Below are 14,182 nucleotides of genomic sequence, written 5' to 3' on the forward strand. Positions count from 1 at the left end.
AGATACGCACTGATGCGAGTCATTTCATATAAAAATATACACAGCAGACAGCACATCTTCTGAAAATCCTACAAAACACATGTTTGACAAACCACAACAGCCGGATGAACCCTAAACCACTCAGACAAATCTGATGGTTCCCACAACACGTTACCGTCGCCTTACATTCAGAAGTGAATCAGCCGGTCTCCTCACGGTGACACGGCTGTGCCACACTCATCCAGACATGCCACCCACACAACAACGACTGGCCCTCCCTACTTCACTGCCAGCGGAGGGGGAGGGAGCAGGAAGACGAGGAGGCGGGCTCAGAGAAGAGGGATGCAAGTGTGAATGTGACAGGAGGTGGGGTTAAAAGAGGGGAGGTGAAAGGAGAAAGGGGGATGAAGAATGAAGTGAAAAATAACAACAAAAAAAGGTTGTATTGCCCTTTGAGTCATTCAGTTTGAATGAAAAACATTTGGATTAAAAATACACCTTTTCTGTTTATTCACTCATATTTATATACAAAAGTCTTAATATGCGAAAACATTTTAAAGCTAGAAAAAAGAAATGCTCTCCAGTCCTCCTTTTTTTCTTCTTTGTATGTTATGCCACAAGAACATGTTAAAACCCCAAAATAAACAATTTTTATCAGAATTTACAGTGAAAATGAAACAAGTCAAACTATCTCATTAAAATTCTGAAAATACTTAAATTTACTAAAGAAAAAGTCACATGTACTAATGCCTTTTGGTGATTTTACACTTTATAACTCAACTTTGATTCAGCCTGGTCCTCTGGTGTTGGCTTATTTCTAGGTTTTTGGGAAATTTCTACACAATTTTACATTTAAGAATCACAGAGTATTTCCTTTCAGGTGCATTTATATAGACAGTAACAGATATACACTAACATGCTGTGCATGAAAGTTCTTCAACATGACAACATGAAGCACATAAGCACCTTTTTTGCCCTTTAAGCAAAGCTTGAAAACATAAATAACACATTTTTGCATACATTTTCCCATCTGTACCACAACCCAAAGCAGAACTTACTTTAAATGCTGCATGCATTTCAATGAGGCATAGATTTCCCTTTATGTGCATTATAAGAAGCATAAAGAAAAGACAAAAGGAAGTTCCAGCCTGCAGATGAAGTGGATCGACAGATCAGCAGGGAGAGGAGGGCAGCTCTCTGGTGCTACGTACCCGGCACAAAGCAGCCCTTGGCAGGACCAGAGGAGAACAGAGGTGTCTGTCATAGTCCGGCGCTCTGTCCCCGCTTGCCCCACCATGAGTCACAGCAGAGCTCTGCTTTTGCACTCAAATGCACAACAAAACACAAAGATGCCTTGCTGACTGTCCTTCACAGGAGCTGCAACAACAGAAGCCCCAAATATTTGTAATTTGATTGATTAATTACTGACAATACTTCAATCTGATCTTTAAAGGAAACACATAAATGAAATACATACATATTTAGATGCAACATCCACTATTGCTTCCTCTGCCAGGGACACGCCCAATCTTGCATGCTTTCTCTCTGCACATGCTGCACCGCTCGATGCAGATCTTAAAAAATCCACACACCTTAACCAGGATAGCACCACACGCCCCTGCAGCGCTAGCACATGCTGACGGGAAAAAAAAGGTGTCCACAGCGCAACCGTGCTCTTCTGAGCTCCCCTGCTGACATCTGCATCACTGTTACTATAACAACAATCAACCAAAGACTGCGCTCTCTCTCCTTTTGCCAGTCCCTCACTGCAGTCCAAAGAACAAGCCTTCCTCCTCAAACCTGTGCAGCTACTGCTGTCAGTACTTTTTATTCACTTTCTGCTTATAAAAAATATGTTACATCTGCTTCTAAAATCAAAAAAGTCACAAATTAACTCAGTATTAATGCAAAATCCCCATTGAAAAAAAAAAAATCAAAGAAACCTGAGAATGGGTGGATCAGTTCTTCTACTTCATGCTTTGGCTTTCCTTTAATTCAGCAGCCTCTCCCAGTCAAAAGGTTAGCCAGTCAATCAGGTAATAACACGATCCTCCATTAGGAGAAGCAATCCGTCAGCAGGTTGACAAGCGTGTTGATGGTACCGACACCCTGTGATAAATGTTTCTGTCTTCCCTTTTTTTCTGTTTTCATCAGCTGATGACCTCCAACTCACCTCAACTCATTTCTAAATTGCCTTCAACTGAATTAAGCCTCAATAATCACTAGGGCTGCCACGATTAGTCGATTAGTCACAACTATGGCGACGATTAAAATAGTTGACGAATAATTTAATAGTCGATTTGCTTGCGGTGTTTTCACGACTCTGTTTCTTTAATATCTGTCTGGGTGTCGCATTAATCCAACCGGGCACAAACCGCAATGATTCATTTCTCTTTCATGATCATGTTTGGAACTTCCGTGCTTTGAAGCGGACGCTATCCACGAGCCACTCCCAAATACGAGTCCCTGATTGGTCACAGTGCTGAGCTGCTGCGATTGTGCGTGAAAATGTTGAACAGAGTTGAACATTCAGTGCGCGCACTTTCTGTTAGCAGGAAAACAAACAGCTTGATGTACGGGGCAAACAGAAAACATTCTTAAAATACCTTTAATTCATTGTGTTGAGAAAAAAAATAAAAATCGTGACTTTAAAACTGTGAATCGAATCGTGGCTTGACTAAATCGTTACATCCCTACCGATATTGCTGGATATTTTTACGTAAAAGCGGTGAAGATTTACCCTAGTGAGACACAGAGCTATCATGATCAGACAGGGCGGAGCTACTCAGCTCAGGTTCAAAAGCCACGCCCCCTCAGAGGAGATTTTGGAAACAGAGGCTTCAGATCAACATGAAAAATTGGTTTTTAGGACATTTAGGTTGTGGGATTTTTGGTTAAAAACTTCAAAATAATAATTAAAACACTACTGGGAACATGTTTTTAGATTAAAAAAAATGTTGACTTTAATTCTTGTTTTAATGCCAGAAAGTAATGAAGGAAAGAAGCTACATGATATATTAAAGGTTTAATAAACTACCATCTTAATTGTCTTTATTTTTAGTTAGCATGTTAAGAAGAGTATTTTACATTCAGTTTACGCATGAACCGATTAGTTGACTCATCAAAAAAATAACCAGTCGACTATTAAAATAATTGCTTGTGGCAGCCCTAACAATCACATAAAAATCAAGGAGAAACGTTTTTTTTTACTATTCAAAAAGTAAACTGAATTCTTGTAAGAGATAAGCACAATCAGAGAAGTCTAAAAACAAACAGGCCTTACCTTTGAGTCTCTTCAGATGGACGGGGACGTCACTCTTGATGCTCTTGCTGTCATCCTCCGTGGAGTCTCCACGGACGAGCGTGGGGTCGTTATGAGCCAGCCAATCAGCCACCTTGGTCTCTGAGGCCACCATGGCGGCTTGCAGCGTGCTGAGGTCTCTTGCTCCTCCACTCCCCGCTCCACTCCTCTTGGAGCGTGATCTATGGTGGTCTGAAGTGAACTTTGACACGTGGTCTTTAATGGTGACTTTCCCTGGAGAGGTGTTGTCAAACTCTATAGTGAAGGAGGCGTGACCCTGTGCGGCTGAGGAGACAGAGACATTTTTGTTTTAGTAGAGAAAGTAATATTTGATTAAAAAAGTAGACATGTCAAAGCAATGTTTTGTTAATGAATGTCTTTCTACCTGCAGCAGCGTGGCTGTTAGCGGCTGCACTGTCTGTGTCCTTGGTGGGAATCTCATGGATGCCATTATTGGCCATGTGACCGTCCTTGTTAGGAATCTCAAAATAACTGGAAACGTGGGCCGTGGATGCATGAAGATCCTCTTTTCCTCCTCGATGTGCGTCTTTGCCCTCTAATGTGAGAAAACACACACTTTTGATCAAAATTTTGATTCTAAAATCTCTCACACTGAAGGATGAAAGCTAGGACTAGTGCTGGGCAATATGTACAAAAATCTATATCATGATATGTATTATTTTATATCGCGATAACGATATATATCACAATAGAGTACATTTTTAGTTATTATGAAAAAAACTGACAACTTTCTTTTTTCTGATTTTATTTTTTCACTTAACATGTAATTGAATAGCAACAAATGAGGAAATCATTTTTAAAGTGCACAACAGTTTCAAGTTTCTTAATACACATTTTTGCTCAAAAGCTCAGCAAGAAAAAATAAAAACAATAGAAGAGAAATAACACAATAGACACTTTTCTATCCCCCACACAACTCAAGAGCAGATACTGATGAAACCAGAATTTTTTTCACCAAGACATGCAAAAATCCAATCAGTGTGCTACATCCCAGCTCTTAAGTAAGCAGTATTTATGTGAACATTTTCATATATTTCTATTTTTCCTGACACTTTAAACAACGAATCCCTGTGCCGCTTCTTAAAGCTTTACATTGCTTACATCAAGCCTTTATTTTTCATCATTTAAATTAACAAACAGCAGATCTGTCTGGTCTAAACATGATAAATGATACTTTTAGGAATGACAGAGGCCATCTGCTTCTTGCTGGGGAGATAATGGAGGAACATATGGTGATCAACATCAACAAAAAAAACCCAGTTTAGAAGAAATGTCAGGATAATTCAGGACAAATATATGCTGATAAAATATATTGCTTGCTTTGAAAAATAAAGATTAAATGATAGGAAAGCAGACATAAAATTTCGAAGTATACATATACATAATCTATACATATGCAAGTAAAAGCTATTAAGACATTTGGGAAAGAACACGTCCTTATTTAAACTGTGCAAATAATACAAGGATTTGAAATATCATCACCTCAGCTAAACATATCAGGTTTTTTATTTTAAAAAGTAGCATGCAGTGACTACTTTTACTCGCCAAAAGAGTGTTAATTTCGGACCCTTCAAAATAAAAGTCTATTGCGATATACTCATTTCCTATCGAGAAAAAGTTATAATTATCACTTTATTGCCCAGCCCAGGTGGCAATCAAACCTTTTGTGTTGCAGTTTACTGCTAAAGTAATCCTTTTACAAATGAAAATGCATTTGATCGTAAAAATGTATTCATAATTAAGCATCTAAAATTAAAAAAAAGTTTTTCTTTTATAAAAAAAAACAACTTTTCATTAATCATAAAAATGTGTTCTTAGAACTTTTGGTAAAATGCTTAAGGCCTTCAAATTATCGCGTGAATCTAGTTTTTAATCAGACATTTTAGTGCGTTTTTTTTTATCGCGTTTATCTAATTTTTGCGTCGGAAAGTTACTTCCATGTAATGCAAACTTGGAAGAGCATTTTATCCCGCTAATAACATGGTCGTGTAAAATGGATATGGAAAATGAAAAATATAAATATTAAACAAATTACTAGAAGTTTAGTCCTGTAATATTTTCAAGTTTAAACAGTTTTTTAACAAAAACTGACTGTTTAATATGTGGTGTGTTGCATTGTCACGGTAACAGCTTCCATGCGAAAGAACGGTGCTCCGCTCTAGCTCCTTCTTGAGAGAAGTGATCGTCATGAGAAGTAAAACTAAAACATAATTTTAGAGGGAAAGTTCCCTCTTAGTGCTTTTGTTTGTCCAGATGATAAGGCAAAAGTTTATTTTAAAAAAAATAAGTCTAAAGTTGAAATAGTTCAATTTTTCTGCAGCGTTTTATTCCTTCCTTCTAAGGTTCTGTTTATTTCTTTTCTGCTTCATCTCAGTCTTTAAAATGATCAAATTCACTCAAAGAGGTTAAAGGAAATCACTTTTCTGCTGTCTTGCTGTTGTGGTAAATTTTGGAACAAGGTATTTCAACAATTAATGGTATTATTAAACATTTATGTTCAATATTTTTGGGATTGCTCAGAAGTGTTCCTACTGTTTTTGTTGTAGTGAATTAAACAATTTTTTTTCTTATTTGTTTAGGATTTGGAAAAAAAGAAAATTACCCCTCAGTGATGTCAAAGAAAAGGTTGGAAGTCTTTTAATAAAAAAAAATAATAAATAATAAAGGTACAGCCACAATGTCACAAACTTGAAGAAAGTACCTCAAAATTATGCTTTTGACAGCAATTGTTAGGTTTTAAAAAATCATGATTTAAGTCGATTAATTAGATGAATTAATTACAGGTCACGATTAATTAATCACACAAAAAATTAACCGTATGATAGCACTAAAAATGCTACAAACAGCACTAAAGTTGATTTATATCTTGAGAAATGTCTGTATCGATAAACACAAGTATTTGTCATGAACGTGAGGGCATCTTTAACAAAAAGACAAGAGTTCCTTCAACTTCTCAGACGAAACTGAATTGATTGAGTGGCGTTTAATAGAGCCTCGTGTACAGTAAGTGAAGGCCGGATCCAGACGTTTGGCTCAGAGCTCTTTACCACTTGCATTAGCCAAAGTACATGGATTGGAGAGCAATACTTACAAGCCATGAGTGGTAAGCTAACGGCTGCGGCAGCGCTCACAGTGGGAAGTCTGTTCAGATGATCTGTGTGCGCGCCGCTGTGTGTGACTTGGGAGGAAAAAGGGGGGAGCTGGCGCAATGGCGTAACCCAATCGGCTTTACTGACAATACATATGGAGGGGGCTGGGGGCTGTGACAACACTGCCTTTTCACTGAGAAAGAGAGGAAGGTTCACCAAACCGAAAAAAAACCCTCCCTTCTTTTTTTCCTCTTCTTCTTTCACTTCCTCTTAACTGTCTTATCTGATGTGAGGAAGGGAAATTTTAGGGGAAAGGTCACATGGTTTCAAAAAACGGATTTTGTTTACTCACAACAGCCCTGATGCTCTGCTCCACAAAAACTGCATCAAACTCACCCACATCCATGATTGAAGTAGCCAATCCCATTCGATCAAACCTTTAAAAGCTTTCAATTCAACCATAAAAAACGTCTTTCCATTTCACTAAAAGGTACTTTGCAAAAAAATTGAATACTAGACAAAAGTCAAACGAAATAGTTCTATTTTTTCTAGAATAATCATCCAGATGTGGTCAAAGACTCTTGAGGACCCTCCGTCAGTTCTGCATGATCAACCTCCCCCACTCCTTTTAACCACACTGGTCCGGTACTCCAGACTGATTTTGCATCAATGAGCTGTGCTTCTATTGGTGTAGTCTCTAATCCCGTTACTCCGACTATCCATTATGAGTTCGTAAGACCCCCGCCCCCCTCAGTCATTGGGTCACTATTCACATAGATGGCAAACCGGCGCTGCACAGAAACCCTGTTGATGCTCTCAGATAGCACAAAACTCATATAGATTTTAGGATCATCAACCTCTTTTTCTAACACATTATTCACACTTTGACTCAATAAAAATAACAATGTAAATATACACTCATACTGTAAGCTTCAAACCAGGACTATTTTATCTCTGGATGCCATCTAGAGATAATCTGCATTGGTTGTTTATCGTACAGAGAGCAGATTAAATCAATGATTGTCTTACATTGGGGGCGACCATGAACTAGAACAGAAACCTCCATGTTATAAGCAGTTTTTTTAGTGTTCCAACTGCAGAAACCAGTTTTTATTTGCTTTTGTATGTTTAAAAAAGGGTTGATAGTTGGGATGTCGCGAACCGATCACCTGGTTGATGACTCGATCAAAATCGGACGTTTTCCCCCGATAATGATCGGATATTTAATTCATTATTATTATATATATGTATATTATACATGTTGCAGACCTTTGGTCTAGTGGAAGTGGAAACAGTATCTTACCTGAAATGAAGCTGTCCTGTTTTTTGGACGAACAGGACTTGGATTCCTGTTTGAAGGAGTTTTCATCGTCTGCGTCTCCGTCTCCCCACCAGGACGGCTGGCCGTACAACGGAGTCCCACGAGGCAGCGCCGTCACATCTCCAGACACAAACAAATGCACAAAAACATTTAAACCATATGGCAGCAAATATATATTTCATTGCAGTTTTCTCGAGTTGAGTGAATATTCTAAACCTTATTAGGGCAGTTTTTATTTTTTAAAAAGGATCAATATTTACAGAAAAGGACATTTTGATCAATTGAACCAAGTTATACTACTTAAAACCTTGCCTACACATGTGTGGACATTACATTTTGCTTAACTTTTTTAGTTTTTTATTTTTTATTTGTATTTATTTATTTCAAACAATACATAGAAAACAACAAAATAAATGTTTTATATTTTTTATGAATTAAAATAAATGACCTCATTATGTTGTTCAGATTAGAATGGAGAAGGAAAACGTGTTTAATCCTACCCCCTAACATAATACCTTAAGGTTAAATATTTGCATATTTGAAAGTAATTTTAGTCATTTCTCATTTACAAAAAACTCCTTTTATTTAGTTTGTATTACAAAAAGTTTGAATAACTAGTTATACGACAATTCTTCTCCAACCAAACAAAAGGTGAAAGCTTGAAAAATAAACAGATTTTCAATAAAATTGTGTTTAAATGAATTTTCTACATTTAAAGTGAATTAGCGAAGTTTTGTCTAGTGTTAAACAAAATTATAAGTTATTTATCAAAGTAAATTGACTTGTGTTCGTGTGTTAGCCTAGTTTGTCCTCTTTTTACCACAAAATATTTACAATAAAAGCTTGTTTACTAAAGTTTTTTGGCATAAAGCTGACACAAAACGGTTCTAATCTACTTTGTCTGGTAAATTTAAAGCAAGAATAAAACGTTGACGTAAAGTTGAATAAATTGATAATATTAAGATGACAAAATTCACAACTTTTAAACTGGCTACACCATGAAAAATCTACTTTTTGAGTTTTTGTGTAATATACTGTTCATTCCTCACTATAAAGAACCAAAGCATGGAAGCTAAGAGGATTTTTGGTACAGAGATTATATGTCATCATTTCAATAAATCCTGAAATGTTCATCTGGTGATGTGTTTTTTTGACCGAATTTCCCACAAAATGAACAAATTAGTCATCACCACTATGTCTGTATCCAATTTTGGTGATAAACGCCTGAGCTGCACTGTTTGTGGGCCTACATCAATATAAAAAAATAAAAAAATTAAAAATGTCCTCTCATTTTTCCGAGGGTGACACGTGGACATCATGAAGTGGGTGGAACCTTCAGGGAGCCAAAGGCGGAGCCTCAGCGATCGAGTCGTTTTACGTCCGGGTATAAAAGTAGTTAATAACAAAAACTAATATTTCATAAATAATTTGTTTTTTAGTGTTCCAAAGGTAATATATGATCATTTACATGGATATAGTAAAATCCTGGCATGGCCCCTTTAAAAAATGTTATGAGTTCTTTACATGTCAAACCATATCCTGATCCTGATTAAAACATGTTAAAACAGACGAGCAATGAACAATAAAATCAGGGAAAGCCCTTTGGACAAAAGAGCGACAAAAGCTGATGGGAGTTCTGACCTGTCAGCACTAGGTGGCGCTCTTACTGTGTTTCTGATTACAAAAAGTCTATCTCTTTTTTTGAATTTGAAAGGATTATCCAGGACATCTGCTAACACCACTGACAGTGATGTAAACTGTTGTACAAACCAACAGTCCTAAGCCGCCTATGATCAAACATTCTGGTGAATAAATCCCTCTCACCGCCTGCTGGTCACAGATAAACTTTACTGCTTTGTTTTTGAATGAAAGATTACCGATAAGGTGCAGAAAAAGTAAAAATTACAATAACTTTAGGAAATAATTGGTTGGTCATTTCTAAAAAATCTTTAAAAAAAAAGGTAGATTTAAAATAAACTAAATGTCAAAATAATTCTACCTGCTATTTTGTCCTCTCCTTTCTCCGAGTCCACATGTTTGGCTGGTGGTTCCCTGGAGGAGGTGATCCCATCTGCTGCCCGGTTTTCCCCCGACACGGAGCTGGAGGGGGGCTTCTGAGTCTTTGTGGGGGTTTTAGACGGAGACTTGCGAGAGGTTGTGTTAGAAGTGGTTTCCCCGTTGGCTGGTTTCTTGCTAAACTGGAGGCCACTGGTGAACTTTTCATGCTAAAGTGAGATATAGAATGGAAAACACAAGGTGAGAAGAGATGTAAATCACCAAACAGATCTGTGTGGAACAGCATTCATCTGGACAGGATGAGACAAAGGATGTTTGTTCTTGCCTTTAAAGCCTCCTCAGGCACGGTGAGCTCTCCTCTCACCACCGTAAACAGGTTGGTATGTAAAACAAAGACATTAAGGAAACATAAACAGGATATGTTTTATTCATTTACAACATAGGTTAAATGAGAACGTTCATAAAGTTAAAAAAACATAAAAAGTGAAGGATATCATATCCAAATCTCAGCTTGTCCTCAAGTTTCAGTGTGATGTACATCTGCTCCTGAATGCGAACGTCGTTTACGAAAGTCTGCAGACAAAAAGGTCATAAGAAACTTTAAATGCAACAAAAGAAATACTTTCTCAAATAAAACCACATGACTCGTACGTGACGTGTAGAACAATATAATTAAGAACTCTGGAACATTTTGAGATGTTTGATAATAAATGTTGTACCTCAGTCATACAACACGTACAATAATAACATTAACAAGTAATGGATTTAATAAAATTAGAAATAATACATGATGACAGATATCTTCTTTGGTTATAGCCATTATTACTATAAGACTTTACATTATTTTATTTGGAAAAAGATACATTTTTGTGGTAAAAACATAGGTTTTTAGTTTTCACGATGTTTAATATTTTAAAGGAAAAAAATATAACAAAAAATTACATTAAATATGTATATCTATTTGTTTTTACTGGGCTTTGAATGTTAACACATTAAAAGAAATATGCAAATGTCACTCTTGACCTGACTGCACCACCCTTGATTAACCTTTTAGTTATTGTCATACTGTTAAATTAATTGTATTTTATTATAATTGTATTTTATTTCTATTATAATTGTTTAACTGTATTTTATTTTCTTGTGTTGACGCCTTTCAGTCTATCTCTCCCTTGAAAAATAAATCTAATATCAATGGGATTTCCTGGTAAAATAAAGATTAAATAAAAAATAATAATAATTAATGCATTAATATTTATTAACACTAATAATTACACTCTGTGAAGCAACCATCTTCCGCTGGTTCAGGCTTCCACGGTGTGCATTAAGTTCCGATAATTGTCACTTCGTCTGGCATTATCCTGATTATAACATGGTCACTTACAAAATAAATAAATATTCAATTGATTTTTATAACTTCATTATTGTTAATTTTTAAGTTTAGATTGCTTTTTTACAAAAGGCGGACTATTTGAGACATAATGCGACCCGTTGTCACGGTAACAAGACAACGCATCAATGAGCCAGAAGCAGCATTGACTGCAGCGTGAAAAGAAAGCGATATATACTGATCGTCACGATAGGTTAAATAAAGCATCCCTTTGAAAAAGAAAGTTTGTTTTTGTCCAGAACTTTTTTTTGAGGTATGAATCCAAACCCAGCAGCCAATCAGAATCAAGTATGAAACACAATGTTTATTTCTTATGGCTGGATGTCAGCATCTTTGTTTTGTTGGAGTAATTCTGCAGAAATAAAAGTCTTTAGAGTTCTGCTTATCTCACTGTTGATGTAGTTTTGTCCACACAAATTATACTTGTGGGTTAATACTTCCTAACTTTAAACATTTCAGACAATAAAAATGAAGAAAACATTTTCTCTATGGGTTTTTTTTGCACAAAATCTGCATATTGTCATATAAAATTTACCTCGTATAACATTGTGATTAATCTGATTAATTTTTTTAATCAATTGACGGCACTTATTTTTACACTAATTTATTTTTTTTATTTTGTTTTGTTTCTGTATGAGTGTTTGTTACAATTTATTTAGGTTTCCTTTTTTGTGGTCATTGATTAATGATTTTTCGTGACATTAGATTTAAGTTGTAACCAAGTTTGCCTTTTTTCTGATGCATTTGTGAACATTTTACCTTTTGTTTTATTTTGAGTTTTGTTTATCACTGTTTTTCCCTCATTTAAATTCTTCCAACTGAAAGAATAAATAAATAACATGATAGCAGCCGTAAAATGGTTTTGTTGCACAAGGAAACACCCTCCAGACTGTTCGGTATTATTGACTCAGCAGGAGAGAACTCGGTCTGAAATAAGCAAACCGAGCTGAAAGGATAATGACAAAGCAGGAAGTGACTCTGCCTTCCTGTGTAGGAGCCAGAGAGGATGTGAATCTGGTGACTTACAACTAATCACTACACATTACTGTGATATTTCTAATACATTTCTTTTACATTTTTAGCTGGGTGCATGAGCTCATTGTTTCTTCTTTTCTCTACTTTACCTAGACATATCTTTACACCAGAAAGCAGTTTTGCCATTTGAACTCACCCCATTGAGGCTGCCCAGGTCTTTGACTTTATGCTCATCAGTTCCAGCTTCATAGTTGATGACTGCATGCTGCTTATCCACACTCCGAGACTTCAGGGGAAAAAACATAAACAGCTGTGATCTAGAGTCTTATGTCACTGTAAACGACTGGACATTTTAGAAGGAAAACACATTTTTCCTTATATAAAACTTTGAGACAATAATCACATCTCATGCCACCACAGACCGCCATTTGTCATCGGGAGGAGTCGCATTCTTACACAACATGTGGCGACCACAGAGGTTTTTTAAAAAAAAGGATGATTTTTCCTTTAAAAGTTGACATCAGTCAGTTACATTTGGAGGTCACGGAGTGGCAGTCCAGTGACAAGTGGGTGGCAGGAAGGCAGCAGTGCGATAATTGATTGGTAGGAGGGTCTTCAAGGTCCCCAAAACCGTCTGATGGTCAGATGATTCCAGACTTCTATCCTGAAACCACTCTCCTGCCCTCGAGCTGCCGTCCCACTGGCCCTGTCCAATGCGGTTGATGGTGAGAATATGATGAAGACAGAACATTGGGGTTTTTTTGAGGGGGCCTAGTGGCAGACAAGATGGTGGCTGAAAATCATTGGCCGGAAGGATGTACTAAATAGATAGATAAATATCTTTGTCATTGTCTCAGGTACAATGAAATTAAAAAGTGTCTCCTGCATACAACATTCATGCTTCAAATCAACCCATGGTAAAAAAACTTAATATTAAAGTAATAAATAGTAAATAAAAAACCAATAACATTGACTGCCCGCACAGATTTCGCTCAAAAAATACTAATTTTTTAAACTTTTCATACTTTTTTTTTTTTGCGTTTTAAGCTCTAAACCAGGAGTCTGCAACCTCTGGCTCCAGATCCACATGTGGGTCTTTTATCTCTCCATGGTGGCTCCTTGACCAAACATAAAATAAGTCATGGAGACCGTCAGAGTCAGCAGCTCCGTGATAATGGCTGCCAAACCAAAACTACCTAAAGAAAACAAATAAACAAAGCCCGCAAACTAAGACTACCAAGGACCAACCCTAAACTAAAATAACAAAATCCAGCAGTGCAAGACTATTGAGGACTTGAGGGGAAAAAGAACAAAAAAAGAGAAATAAAATAGCTTTTTTTTAAAAAGTGAGGATTACCTAATTACCATTTATTAAATTTAGATTAATTAAATTTATAAATTGATGGCTGAGGTGCACATAGATGATAAACTATGTAGATTTATACATCCCTGTTGACCTGAAGACGTTTTGTTTGTTCAACGCTTCCTCCAGAATGCAGTGTTACCAAAACTTTGTCATTTATTAAACTAAGAATACTTGAAAACTGGACGCTTTTCTAGTATTTCAGATTCACACACACATACATTAAAGCACCAACAGACAAAAGAGGAACAAAGACGGAACAAAGATAGAAGGTATTGATTTTCTGCAGCTCGCAGATACTGACCCTTCAACTGTTTTTGAGATAAGCCATTTTTAGAACAAAATGTGAGTGACTTTATCCTTGAATCAAAAGAAATGTGAATTTAATTAGCCTCTCTAACAACAGAGATGGTTGAATACGTGGAATGCAATGGCACTGATAATAACATTTTTCAAAAGCATGCCGTCCGGGTTTATCGGTTAACTTCGACTCGGCTTCTGGGAACTGATTCTCATAACACTTCTCATATGACTTCTTTCTATTACTCACTCCCTCCTTGTTTTAAAGGAACAACCTTATGTTGTTGGGGGGAAAAAGAAGATAATAAAGGGTTGCAGTGAAGAGATGAGCCTCAACATTAGTGACAGTCCCATTAGTCTCATTAATCCTGATTAAATGGGGTCAGAAACTATTAATCCTTAAAGAACAGATTCTCTAAACTAGTCAAAT

The 14,182-nt window shown here is 36.5% G+C and overlaps 1 protein-coding gene across 10 annotated transcripts in view; it reads right to left on the bottom strand.

Moving 5' to 3' along the window:
• cep170aa (centrosomal protein 170Aa) overlaps window positions 1-14,182 on the bottom strand; it is a 44,982-nt gene that overhangs the window by 15,707 nt on the left and 15,093 nt on the right. For all 10 annotated transcript variants that reach the window (XM_024296780.2, XM_024296788.2, XM_024296779.2 and 7 more), the window contains exons 4-10: window positions 12,286-12,375; window positions 10,222-10,300; window positions 10,053-10,111; window positions 9,711-9,936; window positions 7,694-7,831; window positions 3,666-3,836; window positions 3,263-3,565 (exon numbers count right to left, since the gene is read on the bottom strand). In XM_024296780.2, coding sequence (XP_024152548.1) covers window positions 3,263-3,565; window positions 3,666-3,836; window positions 7,694-7,831; window positions 9,711-9,936; window positions 10,053-10,111; window positions 10,222-10,300; window positions 12,286-12,375 — 1,066 coding nt within the window. The remainder of the gene's footprint in view (window positions 1-3,262; window positions 3,566-3,665; window positions 3,837-7,693; window positions 7,832-9,710; window positions 9,937-10,052; window positions 10,112-10,221; window positions 10,301-12,285; window positions 12,376-14,182) is intronic.

The sequence above is a fragment of the Oryzias melastigma genome, linkage group LG15, assembly GCF_002922805.2.
Source record: "Oryzias melastigma strain HK-1 linkage group LG15, ASM292280v2, whole genome shotgun sequence".
Lineage (NCBI taxonomy): Eukaryota > Metazoa > Chordata > Actinopteri > Beloniformes > Adrianichthyidae > Oryzias > Oryzias melastigma.